This window comes from Artemia sp. Qi Xiang Cuo, chromosome 2 (genome assembly GCF_049724085.1).
Source record: "Artemia sp. Qi Xiang Cuo chromosome 2, ASM4972408v1, whole genome shotgun sequence".
NCBI lineage: Eukaryota > Metazoa > Arthropoda > Branchiopoda > Anostraca > Artemiidae > Artemia > Artemia sp. Qi Xiang Cuo.
Window position 1 is genome coordinate 20,548,264 of NC_142795.1, and position 17,359 is coordinate 20,565,622.

Consider the following 17,359-nt stretch of genomic DNA (forward strand, 5'->3'; position numbering starts at 1 on the left):
CTATATTACTCAGCTCCACAATTTATATTAATATATTTTGTTTATTTAAATACTTTGGGAAAATTTTTTTGCCGGTAGCTTAGAAATTTAACTTTTGCTTTCTTGTAATCGAGAAAGACTGAGACCGGCACTAGAGCTTACGTACACCGGTCACGTAGACTTTTGATGCAACCTTAAACGTAAAATAAATGATTTAGAAATATTTAGACATCTAACAGCTACCGTATTAAACTTCTCTAAAGAAAATCGACATTTATTCTCAAGATCTTTTATAATCCCCATCTATATGCTATTTGGCTTTTTGTTCAATGTATTTTAGGAATGTTATTAATTGGCTAATTGTTTGAAGGTGAAACAGGGACGGCAACCTGTGTTAAACGCAAAAGTTGAAGCAACTGTAACATCGAGCCAACATTCATTTGCTGTTCCTATTCCTCTGTTCGACAATGGCAATGGCGGCAAGTATTTAAGTTTTTTTTTCTCATATTTGCACTCAAGATGGAGGATGAGAATTGAAAATTTCCTCCCTCTGCGTTTAATTCGAAGGACGTTTGGGCCAACTTTAAAAATATGGCTCTAAAACTGCATTTTCACGATTGGTTCGTTTCTGGGGCAAAAAGGAAGCATTTGCCGTTTTTTGTTATTATAGAGTTTAGTTCACATGAGTCCTTGCACAAGACCGTTTCCAGAAATCACAGGAAGGTGAGAGCAACTACTATCAGGATTTTTTGCTGTTACCAGGATCCAAATGATAGTCCAGGAACGGAACGGTCAGACCGGGAACAAATTGCAAGAGAACAGATTCTTTGACTACCCGACTCAAAAAGATGTGCTGATTCCTAATATGGAAATTTTGCTCATTTATCTGTTACACAAATATGTTTTTTTTTTAGGTAGAGGTTGATTTTGTGGGGTGAATCTCTGTTTCATATATAGTTGTACAACAACAAAATTTATGTCTAGAATAGTGTAACAGGTCATGGTGCTTACGAAAATCTTTTTTATTTGAACGTAAAATTAAAACTTAGGTTTTTTGAGGTTGATGTTGATTTTAAGAAGGTGAAATTCGTGTTTCCATATAAAGGCGTACTACAACAAAATTTATGTCTAGAATAGGGTATTAGATCACGATGATTAAGAAAATCACCTTTAGTCTGTATGAACGTAAAACTAAAAATTAGGTTTTTTGAGGTTGAGGTTGATTTTGAGGAGGTGAATTCGTTTTTGCATATAAAGGCGTACAGCAACAAAATTGATGTTTAGGATAGGGTACTAGATCACGGTGATTATGAAAATCACCTTTATTTGAACGTAAAATTAAAACTTTCATTTAAATATTCCATTAGTGTTAAACCACGCTTAATCTGAAAGAAACCGGTCTTAAAATGTAGAATGACAACTATGACCAGTTCGAGGATTTAATTAACGATTAAAACATTCTCGACTTTTCAGTTATATAATATACAAGTGTCATAAAAAGAATCGTATTATCATACTGATTTCACATATCTTCGTTTATCAGTTCTAGATCATCAGCTCCATCAAAGGTTATTTGTAGCACAGATTATGCGCAAATTGTCGTTCGCAAGTTCCTCAGGTCCAGGTGAGCCAAATTCAAAACCATTTCTTAATTGCAAGAACATTCAGGATATTTGAGCAGTCGAGTTTTCCAGTTACAGTGAATGAGCTGTACAGTAGAGATTTGAGAAGTAGCATGAATTAGTTCACCAAAAATAGGGTCAACTATAGCTCCACTTTACGCTAAAGTTTGACTTTATCTCACAACTGGGTACTTTTTAAAACAATAAAAAACTTTAGCGTAAAGAGCGGGGCGTTGAGAAGGGGACAGCCCCTTTCATATACAGAATAACTTCTGTTCGTTTTAAGTTTTAATGTCGCTCCCTACTTGCAGTTAAAAAAAGAACTTTTTTTTGTTTAATTTAACCAGAAATTATTTTAATTTATGTCAATTTATTTAAGTTCCTTTTATTCCCTGTTATTTTTAGCTTTGTGTCTTACTCTTGAAATTCAATCCATACTTCTTACTTCTGGTCAGGGTTGCCACCTGGTGAGAAAAAATCACTAGATTTTAGTGATTTCATTATTAATTTATTTGCTTAGCGATTTTTTTGCTTAGGCAATATAAAAAATCACTAGAAATAGTGATAAATCATTAGGGGTGCGCAAACGTGTTAGTAGCCAAAATGTTTGGGGGAGGGGGGATCAAGAGGTTTTACCGATTGGCTGATCATATTTACCGACTATTTTTGTAAAAAAAATTTAGCATAATGTCCGTTTCGAATACAATACGTAAAAATCACTGCCCGAGTCGGTAAAACTGCTGCATTTACCAACCGAGATTCAGATTTCGGTACATATCATGTCACTATTTTAATACTGTTCATTTAACCAAGTGGAAAACCTTGGCATCATCTGTAAAATCACGGCAGGAGTCGGTAAAACTGCTGCATTTACCGTCCAAATTCGAAATTTCTGTAGATGACATGTCAGTATTTTTGTGGTCTTCATTGAACCGAACAAAGAATTTTACCGACTTTTTTTTACCGAGTAACCAAAAATATTGGGAGGGGGTTTCCCCTCCCCTCATACGTGAAGGCCCTGGGGTGGCAACCCTACTTTTGGTAACAAACTAAACATTATCTCGTTTCAGATCCTGATGTTACAGAAAATGACGGTATTTACTCTCGATATTTACCATACATTATTGGTAATCGAACTGAATACTCAATATCTGTTTCTGTTAATGGGTATGAAGGTCAAACTTTTTCTGTATATGACTCATTGTTAAGAGACCAGAGCAAAAGATCAAAAAGAGCTATTTCATTGGACCCAGGTAATTTGAATTTTCTGTCATATTAGTATTATAGTTGTTTTCGTACCTCTGCCCCTTTATTTTCTTTGTTCTTAGCAGCCAAATTTCGCCCCATTCGTGAGATGACGGGACAAACTATAAAAAGGATAAATTAAGTAACGTAAATTTCTCGCTCAAGTTTTAATGCTGAATCGATGGTCTAAGTTCATTTTCTAATTTTTCTTTATAAGTAAATTTAGATATTGTTCTTGGATAATTTTACTCTTACTGTATTTGAAAAACATTTTTGAAACTTGGGGTAGGATTGTAACCACATCCTCCTCTGAAAGACGTTTGTAGCCACAAATTGGCGTTTTATTTCATTAGAGTTTGTAGCCAAATGACATTTGTAGCCGATTTTAGCCACATCTAGCTTTTTAAGCCTCCTATTTACTGTTTGGTGATGCATTAGATCACTGAACCTATCAGATAGGATCACTGAATAAGTGTTACGAAAAAACCCTTAAAACGGCTTTTACTTCCAGCCACGTATTTTGCTAAGTTGCAACTTTCACGTTCATCACTAGAACTCTTTTAAAACTTTATTCTTTTGCTTATCAATCTGTTTCAGGCCTCAGGCCCTCTGTCAAAAATGTTTTTTTGATAGAATTAACACTTAAAATTTCTTGCCTTGATTCGGCCACGCTCATCACTGAAACACTTAAAATTATAGTCCTTTGTTTTTCGAACTTTCTTTAGCGTTACCCAAAGCTCTCGAAGTCACATTTTTCGGTAAATATTTACCAAATAATATTATTGAGTAACAACTAAAGTGAATATACCATTCGATGCCTTTTTTTATGCTGATTACGAATATAATAATCATTTCTATCGGATTTTAGCCCCCCACCTAACCTAACCCCCTCCCCTCAAAATGTACAAATTGACATATATAGGGGGGGGGGCTAAAATTCATTTCCGATAGAAATAATTATTATTTTCGTAATCAGCATAAAAAAAGGCATCGAATGGTATATTCACTTTATTTGTAAGTCAATAATATGATTTGGTAAATATTTACCCATTTTTTTACGTGAAATCATATTTTTACAATAGTCACAATTTTCCTGCCCAATACTTCTAAAATTCTGCTTATGTGCTACTTAAAAACAGAACTAGACTCTTTTCATTTATCATGGTTGCTGTCATGGCTGCAACCATGATGAATGAAACCATGATGAGTCTAGTTCTGTTTATGTGCTACTCAGAAACAGAACTAGACTCTTTTCATTCATCATGGTTGCTGTCATGGCTGCAACCAAGTGAAGAACGAACTCTAGCTCATGATAACTGAAAATTTAAAAACGTGTTTCGAAAAAAAAAATGCCAGGTGACAAAAAATTGCGATTCGAACCTTATTCAGGAATTGTAACTTCGGTTTCGAATAATCTCAATAATAAAAGCTTGTTGCGAAAACAAATTTATTGGGATTTTGAACAAATATCTGATATCCCACTAAAATCTGTTGGATCGAAATGAAAACTGCACCATTGGAATCACCATGTCCAAAACCTCCCAACTAGAATGATTATAGCCCTCCATCTTGAGCAACAAGGAAAATAACTTTTTGCATGGGAAGTAGTGGCGCTTCTCCTTATTCTTCCTTCTTCTTTTTTCTGGCAGTACTAGTGGGGTGCTGGAAGATCATAGAGAGATTTTCAAGTTCTCATTTGAAAGAAAATCGCTATATTTAGTACCTTTAAAGTATTAAAATATAGAATTAAAATAAAGTGCATTCCTTGACGAAAACTGCAACTTCATATACAAGATGGCGTAAATCTCTCGACGAGATACTGTAACATTTATCGTTTGAAAGGCTACTTCTCTGGGGTATTATGTCGTATTTGGATAATTACTGAACTGAAAGGTGTTCTTGAAAGTGTTTTAGTTAAATGATGTTTCGATATGATGTTTTGATATTAAAATCAGCTTTATGTTTAATTGTAAAAACTGCAGTATTGCCTGTTAATCTTTAAAAATTTTTAAAGATTCCGTTTTCTCTGTCCTATCCGATTCCGTTTTCACTGTCCCTGGTCATTTAAAGTCGAGTTTTCCGAATTGTGTTTATTGTCTGTATTATAGCGGTCTCAACTTCGAGAATGCTCTTGTAGAAATTTGATAAAAACAAAATTAAAGCTTATTTTCACTAAATTTCGATTCTAGGAAAGGTCGACTTTCGCAGAAGAAATAAGAAAACTGAGTCTATCCCATTTTCAACTTTTTTTTGTTTTGACTTTAAAAATTGCCTTCGATCTGTGCCTAAAACATTTGGTGCTTAACATTCAAAACACCAATTGAATCATCCAACTGAAAATTATTTTTTCCTCGTTGAATAAACCTTTTCTCGCGTTTTCATTAGTTAATTAGCTTTCTATTAATTGTTTAAAACGCCCAATGGAAACACAATTTAATTTTTCAAATGTATGCAAGTTGTTATAGTGCAGCGCTGTCTGTATAATCAAACAATTTTTGTCGCAATGCGATGGCAATACTATGTATGTTTTCGTGTGCTTTTTATCTTTATTTCTCTGAATTTGTTATTATTGAACTTTACGTGATGATGATGACGGAACGTAGCTATAGTACCGCATTTCATTTTGAGAAAAACAGTCTTCTTGAAATAAAGCTTTTGTTATTAATTCTAATTTTTGACATTTATTCAATTAAAAAACATCTTAAAACTTGGCAAAACTAATTTTGTCACACAATTCCGGTCAACGCTATAATCGACATTTTGCTAGTAAATACAAAATACTTTTTCTTGTCTCTGTTCTACCCTTGTAATTTCTCAGTAATAGAATAGCTAATTTCCCCTTTTAAACCAAATGAGTAAATGTGAATTATACTGAGAACAGTGGAATTGAAGTTCAAGGATAAGAATAGAAACTAAGAAAAAAAACTATGGGAGGAAGTAAAATGATAGATATATAGATAGATATTTATTGGAAAAAAGACTATCACAAACTCTAGTGGGCCGAATTCATATTTCTCATTAAAAAAATACAATAACAAAATATAATAACAACATATAGTTGTTATCACTGTTACCATTGTTGTTACCACTGTTACTTTGTATATATTCGTTACCACTGTAACGAAACACAGCAGGTAATAGTCAGAAAATACAAAATAAAAAAGTCATAAGATTAAAATAGCAACATCTTACGATCAAACTTTAGATTTACAAATCTGTACAGATATTTTTTTATCTCTACAAACATAATAAAACAAAAGAATAATAAAAAGTTGAAAAAACAACTTTATTATTGTCCTATTCTTTTTCTGGCTAAAGTGCTACTTTTGGGGATCCGTTTTCTGAGATCTTGTAAATTTATCTGTTGAATAATTAAAAGGAAAATAATTACAAATTTGTGTTTTCGGTTTAACTTCGGGCGTTGCATTTCTCTTGTTGTTTATTTTATTAATGCACTTCTGAGAAATTAGTTACTTCCTAATTCTATTTCTTATTTTTTTTGTTTTAGTGTTTCGAATTAATCCTACAAGAGTTGGAAATCTTCGTTAGTGTTTCTTCCTTTTTTTTTTCTTGTTTCAATATTTTTTTTCTTTTCAGCAATAGTCTACTTTCCTGTGGGACCTTGCTAATAACCCCTAATCATTTGAAAAAACTTTTTTTCATCATATAGGCTAATGAATATGATAGAGAAAACTTCCTTTCTTTTCTTGTCTTCCTTTCTTGTTTTGAATATTTCCTTTCTTTTTTCAGCAATAGTTCCAATTTGCTGTGGCAGCTCAATAACAATCCCCAGTCATTTGAAGAAGCCTATCTCAACATTTTCTCGGATCACCATTGGACCCCTCTTGGTTGCTTCAGGCTATGCCTCAGAGGATCTTATTCCTCCAGGCCGTATTTCAGACTTGTATGTGACATCAGGCATAGACAAGACTATTTGGAACTTTACATGGACAGCCACAGGAGGTGATCTGGATTACGGTGTCGGTAAGTTTTAACTTTTCTACTGTAGAAAAGGCCTTGCAATCTAGTAACTGGGAGAGCTAGGCCCTACTGCTCACTCTGGCGTTTTTTTTAAAGTATGCGGTTGATTTCGCCTGGTTCATGTATGTAAAATTCAGTCTTGAATTTCTTATCAATTTTTCTTCTTTAATGCTGTAAAATTGAGACAACCTGAATTTTAGAGAACGATGTTGAATCTCGTGCACTTTATAGATTCACGCAAGTCCAACTTTTTTGAGAAGAGGGACGTGGAGAATTTTTCCTGGGATGTGGGTAATCAGACAATACTAAAAAAGTGTATTTCATATAACCATTAAATAAACAATTTCAGAAGGAGAGTAGTACCCCTCGGATCAATTTCGAAAGACGAGATCTACTCCTCCAGCAGGTTTGTTGCGTATTAAAATTAATATGAATTCATGTTAACTAAATGCTTGACACTTCTTTCTGTAATCGCAACAGAATTGAACCCTAATCTACACAAAAAGAAAAAATGACGAAAACTGTCGGGGAAATAATCTCCCCGTATTTATGGCGTGACAAGTAACAAAGAATGACAGGTTTTGGGATAGCGTTTCCTTGAAAAAAGAAAACAAAATGGAGCTTCAAAAAAAATTGGAATATCATTGACCTTGGATGCTTCATTGTAAATGATTTATATTATTTTGTAACAATATTTCAAATGTAACAACTTCTTTGTAAGAAACAACGTTTTCAATAGTTTTTTTTATTGTAACCATATCCCCATCTAAAATTTGCACCAAGACCGTTTGATAATAAAGAATAAAAATCTCGTTTTTGCCAAAACATGGTATGTTATAATGCCCTCTGTGAAAGGAAAAATTCACTGATTGTTTTAGCTGAATATTCGACTCAGTGCCAAGTTGAAGAAACGGAATAAAATGCACTTTTTCTTTTCTTTCGCTTTGTCTTAAGTATGTTTTCGCTTTCATGGAATATGTGGGTTTAAATAAATTTTCACTTATTTAAAAATCTGTCAAGCAAAAATTCTGATGGAACTCTGATTCTATTGCAATTCATTAATTGATGGGTTGACAGTTTTTTTTAAATCTGTCATTACACAAGGGGATGTTTCCCATGTATAAGGCTTTACTTGTCTATTTTTAGCTTCTGTAGTCTCTATTTATACTTATTTCCCAAAACAACCAACAGGAAATATCTAAGAGTTTAGAATGTTCAAGAGACTTGCTAAATCAGTCTGGCTTGAGTGATTCTCAATGCGTTACGTGACACTGTTCACAAAGCTTATATTAGAATTAGGACCAGAACGACGAGGTGGTTAATAAGTGGGTGATCAGGATTATACTGAACCAGAAGTATATCTACTATCAACTGACTGTAGCACCAAGCGGCTTGAGACCAACAAACCTACTTACGCTCCTCCATCCCAATATATTCAAGGCCTCCCTCTTTACACCTTCCCAAAAATTTTCAATTTCTCTATCTTTTCTTACGACATCCTCCCAACCTATTCAGGGACGACCTGCTTTTCACTTTTCTGAAGTACCTGCATGTCAGAAGTATATCACTTACAAGAATATCCTATATGCCCTAACTTCCCAACCCTACGTGATAGGTATTTCCAATTAATGTAAAAGCTTGAGAAATCTGTACTTTTCTCAAAAGTTATTGTTCATCACATCCTCCAGCTACACCAGTAATTGCAAACACCGTCACAAAAACTGGTTGGTGCCACCCAAATGCAGGACAGGCCGTCGTATGAATTATTTGTGCCTTTGTCAGTGTTTTTAGCCAATAATAACCAGCGTGTTTGTGTATTTTACTTGCAGAAAAGAGTGACTCATAGTAGAACTTTGGCTATGACTTTGATTGCTGTTCTGTTAATAAATATCCTGGATTCTGATTATATTGTTATAAAATCTAGATGTCTTGAATTTTTTTTTCAACTCCGAGGTCCCCATTCTCTTGGCTTTTTTCCTTGATCATTTTTTTTTCGGGGAATCCTAAAATTAGTTTATAGCCATGTCTGTAGTACACATTATGCTTTTTTGAAGTTTCAAGCTTTGATTTTGTGAATCTAAAATTCTTCGATCTTATAACTCTAAGATCTTATAAATTTCTTTTAAGGCTCTGTGTATAAAGAAAAAAAATAATCCGTTCCTGCATCTTACTTCTTTTCTGCTTTTTTTCATCCTTTGCTTCTGCTAATTTCTTCTCACATCTTTCTCTAGTCGGATATGGTCGGGTAATGGTTTCAGCATTTTTTTTTTTTTTTTTTTTGTCGTATCTTTTCTTTTTGTCAACCCAAGTATAGCTTTTTTTTTCTATTTCAGCTCAAAGATATGACCTTCGGTACGGATATAACCCCGAGTTAATAAACGGCGAGATGTTTGAGAGCCTAGATCAAATCGGAGTTAACCGACCTCCAAGTCCAGCTGGTTTAACCGACTATGTTATAGGAAATTTCGATCACCTCCCACACTTTCGTCCAATATTTTTTGCGCTAAGAGCAATTGATCTGAACGAAAATAAAGGTCCAATTTCAAACATTGTTGAGGTTTTTGTGGCTAAGCCCGTTTCCACCACGACTCCGGGGGGAAGTGGGGGACCACCCCCTGGTGGCTCAATCCTAACAGATGCAGAAATAGCTGGTATTGTCTTTGGCTCTGCACTTGCTCTTGGTCTAATATTACTTGTAATCGTAATATGTTTAAAGAGACGAAAAGAAAAGTCTGCACAATACAGACAAAATCTAAACGGTATACACTTAAACAAGGGGATAAAGACAATGAAGGCTAATGAAAATGAAACGAAAAGGCCAATAGCCGTTATCCCTACTCAAGACCCAATGCATTGGAGTGCCAGTGAACTTTTACAAGAACATGAAAAGCGACACCGTAACTCAACCATTGAACCGCATAGTTACGTACGTGATTTTGAAAACCGATATGCTAGCATGAGTGACGTAACCGATTCTTATTCAAGGAGTACACATATTCCTGAATCTAAACCCGTAGGGCCTCCTACTCTACCAAAACCAAAAAGGCCAGAAAGCCAATTAGGATCCGAATTAGGATCTCAGTCATCTTTAGCTAGTGATAGAAGAAGAAGAAATATTACCCAAGTATGAATTTGCGCTTTTTTGTGCTCATTTAGATTTAGTGCTAGTACCTGTCAAAAGTAAAGAAGTAAGGTAGAATGTGGTGAGTGCACAAAATTATAAGCAATGTGATAGTGAAAAAGTACGTTTTACGGATGACATATTTCCAAATACTTTTTGGCAATCCGTCAGGGGCCAAGTCCGTCAATCCGTTCGTAAATGAGATGAGAAGAGATCATGGAAATAGAGGAAATTAGAACTTCATAGGAGGAAGTAATGAGTGAAGCTTTGGGTAAGGTGGGGTTGAGTAGGATCGTGCACAATTGCATTGGCCTCAGGCAGCTTGGTGCTGCAGTTATATGGCAGCAGTGGTAGTAGTAGTATATAGAGGAAGAGCATGATTAGTGATAAATATTGTAGTGGGTGACAATATAGTTTTATAAGTTTGTTAAGGGGTGTATTAATGATAAATTATGTATTTGAAATCAAAACAATAAGTAAAAATTTAAATCTCCATGAAAATAATTAATGAAGCTTATTAATTAGAAAAGAAACGATTACAAGTAGTTTGGTTGGAATAAAAAAGGGTGGTACTCCTGTATTGAACGTACTCTTTTATATACAGCAATGGAAACCAGTCAGGAAAAACCTGTTTTTGACGGGTTAATTTAAGACCACTATAGAGTAATGCAATGCATAGCGTGGTTTTCATTGTGTTACGATATTTAAACTGCTATTTTATGGGGTTTAGATGGGGGGTACTTAGGTTAGGTTAGGTTACATATTCAATTTATGCTATGCTTTACCCCCTACCCCTAATGTGCAAATATATAGCCCAAATTTGTTTATAAACTATTATATATTGATCTTATTTTATTTCATTAGCATTAACTAAACTAGCAGTATATACAAGAGTACGTTTAATACAGGAGTACCAAAAGGATTGTCTGCAGATGCTCCAATTGAACCACCATCGTAGAATTGCACACAATTTTTCCGCGAATGAGGCTCAGCAACAAATTTCTTGCCTCAAAATACCTCTTATTCCAGATTTTATTATACTTTCGGTATTCTAAGGGAAAAGACGGAAATTCAACGTCTGATCTCCTGCGCTGTATGCAAAGGACCATTTGGATATACCCTGAATAATAAAAAGCTCCACTTTTTTTTATTAAATGAAGTTGAGCATGCTGGAACAAGTTTCACGCCTAAATTTCTTATATAAGATTACCCGAGAAGTTTATAAGAAAAAGTGAATCATTTCAGCACTTAGGCAGGAATAAGGGTAGTTATCCTTGCCTCATCACCCTCAAGAAAAGTCCAAAGATTGGTCAGACGAGCGAAACAAAAATCAACGAATGTTACCAAAAACCGTTTCAAATTTTGGGACTCTCCCCTAACAACCATATACCCTCCGCTCCCGGAGGGCTGTATTGTGTGCATTTATTTGGCAATTTGAAATATAGTTTGCCTACATTGGGCTTGTACGAAGGAATTTATTGCTAGGGGAAGGGGATCACCATCAATGGGCAAATTACGCAGAAAGAAACCATAAAAATTAAATGAAAAATATTAAAAGAAGTTAAAAATAAAAAATATTGCGATTTCTGGGAGGGATTTGATCCAAAGCCCCCTCTTGTGTGCGTGACTGGTCCAAATGGCTATTACTGAGATAATTGATTCCAAATTATACTATTATCAGATATAATAGAGGCAAATTATAAAGTAAATAGAATAAACTTTTGGAAAAATTACAGAATTTTCGCAGGATTGGGGCACCGGCCAAAAACCGCGACTCTGTGTGCATCCCCGAGCAGAAATATAGCCATGATTATTTTTCAGATGGTTTTGAACTCGGTTGGAGTCCCAGCCCCTAAAATAATTCTTCATAATATTTGCGAGCTTAAGATTGGGCATTCTGACTAAAAAGCATATAAGTTATAGCTTAATACATTATAGTCAAATATAGTATTTGTGAAACAAATATTTTTGTACATCAGGCTTTACTGAAAATTTTGCGAAAAATCGATTTTCATAAAGTTTTCCCCTCATAGTGAAATAAATTGAGGCAGTTCTATTCTTATTGTTTCTTTGTAATTTCAAAGACAATGCATAAAAAGGAAGCTCTCTAAAATCCATAAAAATAGGATACAGCGAATTTAACAAAATAAGAATTATTTCCATTGATTTATTATCAGTGACTTACCTTGATTGATTATCCTACATGCTTTGTGCTAGTCTTATGGAGTTTGGCCAGAATTTATGTGCTTTTCATTTTACCATATTTTAAACCTATAAATATTGGCATGTATATATTTACTGTTGTATACATTATGGGAGTAATTAGTCTTGCTATAATTGCAATTAGTTCGTTTTTTTACTTATGTACTCGTGTTTTGTCATAATTTATGTGAAACGTATGCTGTTTTCATACTACACCGTAGAGTTTTTATTGCGTGACGATTTTGCGTTACGATAGGCAATCTTACGTTACAAATTTTTTTCCGTAACATAAGTAGCTCCAAAAAGACTCGAATTCTATGTCCAATTTTAACTTACATAAATTTATGTTACGTTATATAAAAGTTGACAAAGTAGCAATAAGGTGGTATTTCTGGACAAAATAATGAATAAATTTTAAATATAAATTAATGAACTTTTCCCAGGAAGCTTATCCTGTTTGATCGAAACTTGCATCTTCGTCTCCGCTTCACATTTTTTATTTTTGAGCAGTTTTCTTGTGATGATAGTGATGGTTTTAGACGACGATATTGATGGCTCTACGGACTTTTATGAAAGTCCAGTGTGAAATGACTTGTTTAAATGTGAAAGATTGTGATTAACTTAACGGAACCGTTTTTCCCCCAATGAAAACACCAAAAACAAAATTTGTCAAAGAACATATTAATAAAAATGTGTTTTTTGAACTTTAGGAAGGAGTAAAGAAATCAGGGGAGGTGGGAAATTGCCCCACCACAAACTCCACTCGCCACTCACCAATTGGTGACATTGCCACTAAACATAGACAATTACGTACGTAGTGCGAAAGCCGCTTGATGCTAGGCCTATATATTTCTAGTATAAATATATTTTATATAATATTGTAAACACAGACTGTTAAAATTACATAGATTATATTTAAAACCGGATTTCAATATCTTTCTTAGCATTATTCTCAGTTTTTGGACATCATAAGAAATAACGGGATTATTTGGTGTAGAATAAGTTACGTACCAAAATCAAAGCAGAAATCTATTTCAGAAGATGAGTGTACATTTGAAAAAAGGCAAGAGGGAGACAAACCATATGAAAAATATTAAACATTATATTAGATCAATCTTACAGACTTGAAGGGTTAAGAAAGGGAGGCTTTGAAGTTATTGGGGTCCGAGTAAGTTTTTATTAAGTTTTAGGGGTGAATAGCTCAGGTCGAGGTCCAAATTAAGTACGCCTGAATCCATTTTGGAAGTGCCAACATCTTAAAGAGAGATAACCAAAAGTAAGGTCTAAAGAAGGTAAACTGCGAGTAATATACAGGGAATTAAAGAAACAAGTCAAAAACTTCTGAGTGGAAAAATTCTGAAAACTGGCACTGAGTAGATTTTGATCCTGAATTGCATTTGAAAAATGTTACGGAGCCCATATATATCCTATCGCATGTACCCATAAGTCTATGCCCACTGATATCTCGTTCCTCAATCCTTTGAAATAGAACTTAATATTTTTATTTTATTCCAAAATTGCGAGAAGTCTTAGGAACGATAACAGTAGTATTTTAACCGTCTACACTGCCTAGAATATTTTTTCATGAAATCTATGATTTTCCGGGGGAAAAGCTTGGACTGTAATGTCAATTTTGCTTTCTTCATTATAGTGTTGTGAAATACAGAAACAAAAATAGTCTTGATAAATACAAGAAGATAATTGTACGTATTAGGTATTATGTCAATTTAGCACAAGTTACAAATAGCCTAATTAAGGCAAGCGAAATAGTTAGAGAATTTTAAAATTGGTTATTTACTTACGGTATTTTAGCAATGTAAAAGTGATACTACATTGGAAATCTTGCTTATTAAATGCTGCTTGTACTTTTTCTTTTTTATATATGCATTTGTTTTTTATTGCGCGATCTCAGTGTTGTCCATTTAATAAATATTATATGTTTGACAATTTTTTCAGTTTAGGCAAGACTTTGTTTTTGTATGGAAAAGATTTTGTTGGAAATGTAATAGATATTCGCATTATTATTAAAATCCTCACCATTATTCTGACTATTTCCTGATTTTTTAATATTTGTTAAATAAAAACACAAAAAGCTGTTAAATAATAACACAGATTTTTTTTTTTTTTACGTAAAGAAAGAGCGGTAACAAAACATAATATAGACAAAAGTTACAGTCATATCATCAGGGAGGCTACCTCTCCCTAAGCCATGGCTGTTCACGATTAACTGTGACTAGTGATGAAGGCATTGAATGCATCAAGTGTTACCAGTCGGTAATTCCAAGTACTCTATTTACCAATTTCCTTTCAAAATATCTCAACTTACAACTTTATTATCTAAGTCAGCTGTGAATAAATTAGGCCTTTCATTCTCGAAGTATTTTAATTTAAAAAAAGTTAACCTTCTTAACCTATTGCTCTTGTATTTGAGTGTTTGTTTTTGAGGCATTGGAAAAACAAACTCCAACTTTAACGAAATGAGTGGGAGCCTGAGAGGGAGGCAACAGCTTAAGTTTTAATATCATTCTTTACCTTAGTTTGAAAAACTTTATCACCCCTTCTCTTTACATTACAGTTTTAATTCTGTATATACGTAATTCCTTAAATTTCTTTTTTAAGATTTTCGGATTTTATTGGCACATTTCGCTTTTTATTCAACTCGGTTTTTAGCTCAAACTCTTTGAAGATGGTTTTACACATTTTTGTTTCCCAGGATACTAATGGGATGAGTCTTGTCCTCACTACTTATTCAAAGATAGGACTAAATTTTGTTTTTTTCTACTCAAAAATAATTCGTTTTTTTCTTTTTTTTTAATGAATTGCTTGGAAAATTGGCGCCAGTCTATTTTAAATAATTGTTAAGCAATCAGTCCTAAATTACATGTTTAAGTCTGTATTTTCACACTCCGTTCAAATGAGCCTTCTACGATATTTGAGGACCATTGGTTCAATACAACAACTCTGAAAAAAAAAAAAAATAAACGAGCATCCGTGATCTGTCTTCTGGCAAAAAATACAAAATTCCACATTTTTACGGATGGGAGCTTCAAACCTCTACAGTAGGGTTCTCTGATACACTGAATCTCCCGTGTTTTTCTGCCTTTTTCAAAAATCGGGCAAATTTTCTCAGGCTCGTGTCTTTTGATAGATAAAACTAAACTTAACGAATCTTATAGATTTAATGTATCTATTGACATGAAAATTTCCATTTTAAGAGTTTGAGTTATTATTTAGCCGCGTCGCTCCTTACTTACAGTTCGTTACTACGAACTGTTTCATTAAGAAAAAACAAGTTTTTTTCAACTCAAAGTAAGGAGTAACGTTAAAACTTAAAACAGACAGAAATTTTTATGTATATGAGGGGGTACCTCTCATATACATACCTCTATCTTTATACCTCTCTCTTTATGCTAAAGTTTGACTTTTGACCCCAATTCCTTAAGAACGACTCCTGCAACACAAAGGCCGTTTAATTAGAACAATATGAACCTTTTTCAAAGTCACTAAAAAACTTTAGCGTGAAGAGCGAGGTATTCAGGATAGGGCAACACCCATTATATAAGTAATAACTTTTATTCGTTCATTATTTATAGAATAAACGAATTCATGCCCAGAAGAACCTACCAACTTATTATTGACAGGTTCTTCAAAAAATAATACAATAAAAATAATAAAAAAAATAATACAATACAGTTCTTCAATAATAACAGGTTCTTCAATAAAACTCTACAGTAAAAAAAGACGGCTGTAAGCGACAAATTAGACTCTAAAAAACATATGAAAAGAAACCGAAAATGGGTTGAGGTTCCAGCACTTTGTGGGGGATTGGGCAGGTCAAGAATCATTTACAGTTTCCTTTGAAAGCTTTTCAAAGATCTGTTTTTCTCCTATAATCTCACGGAATTGCTCTATGGGGTAAGGCTATAGGGAGCCAGGCTCTTCTTGCTCAAGGTGCAGTAATTCACATAACACACGCCAAATTAGAATATGGGCATAATTAGACTTACCTGTAATCTCTAAGACATTTATAAATGCTTTCTAGCCTTAACTCCTAGTTCCACCCCCATGAAAAGCCTGAGATAGTGTTGATTTCACACCCAAGCAAACTTAATACAAAAATAAAGTTCCACTTGAGCCATAACTGATAAACTTCTTTGACAGAAGGCTACACGAGCCCTTGCTGCTTAGAGGAGTTTTCTGCTCGGCTTTTTGACATAGCGGTCCTTTTTATTCGAAAATTTTCATTTTATTTCACTACCTTTTTTGTGCTTAAATATGGCTTCAATTCCTTTTAATGTTTTAGTTTCTCATTGAAAAATATTTCATTTTGTTAATCTCAAAGGCTATTAATAGCATTTTATTTGCCTGTATCTCCTCATTCTTCGGCCTATCCCTATCTTCATAACTGAATATATCATTACGCAACATCCATATATGCAAAGCAGCTACCGTCCAGAGTTACAAAATGTGGCGCATTTCTGTCATTCGGACATTTCTTTTTCGACCATTTTTATGCTGCTTAATGATTCTTTTCCACTGGGTATGTGGTAACACTGATGTAGACTTCGAAAAAAAAGACTGCTAAGTACTAAATTGTGATGGTCCAGATAATTTCAACTGTTTTGTTTTATCAACATGTAGCATTTTGTTAAATATGGCTATGTGTGCATCCATGTAAAAAAAAAACTTTTCAAACCATTATGAATGGTAAGTAGTGCAACTTGTCAAGAATAACTGAAACTCTAAAAACAGAAGTTTAAAATCGTATACACGCCACATAAATTTACTCTTTATGCTGATTCCAAGGACACAGAATTTGTTCATTTTTTAAGTTTCCAATAATAAGTGGTTAGCTTAGAATATTTTCTTGAATTTGCTTGCGGAAAATTATGTGGAAAATTTTACATTGGTAGGACCCATCAAAAACTAGGAGAAAGTTTGCATGAGCACAAAATTTCAATAGATAAGTCCCTGAGATTAAAAAATAACAATGACAACTTTGATTCGGCATTGGCTTCGCATATTTTCGTGAATTCGATCCACCTGGTTCTTTTTGACGAGGTAACCTGAATATCTACTGTAAATGGCCTACCAATAGGCCTTTGTTTTGCAATCGCAAAACAAAGGATTATTGCCCAATCATCTTGGTAGTTTTCTTTTTCATTGATTCCAACCTGGTTCTTAATTATTTTCTGTTCTGTCGTTGACA

General features: G+C 33.8%; 1 protein-coding gene across 1 annotated transcript in view; it reads left to right on the top strand.

Moving 5' to 3' along the window:
- Positions 1-14,186, top strand: part of LOC148954987 (calcium-activated chloride channel regulator 1-like) — a 228,153-nt gene extending 213,967 nt beyond the window's left edge. The window contains exons 11-14 of the mRNA XM_089099575.1: positions 350-458; positions 2,672-2,854; positions 6,597-6,830; positions 9,161-14,186. Of these exons, the coding sequence (XP_088955701.1) occupies positions 350-458; positions 2,672-2,854; positions 6,597-6,830; positions 9,161-9,957 (1,323 nt within the window). The 3' untranslated portion in view covers positions 9,958-14,186. The remainder of the gene's footprint in view (positions 1-349; positions 459-2,671; positions 2,855-6,596; positions 6,831-9,160) is intronic.
- The last annotated feature ends 3,173 nt before the right edge of the window (positions 14,187-17,359 follow it).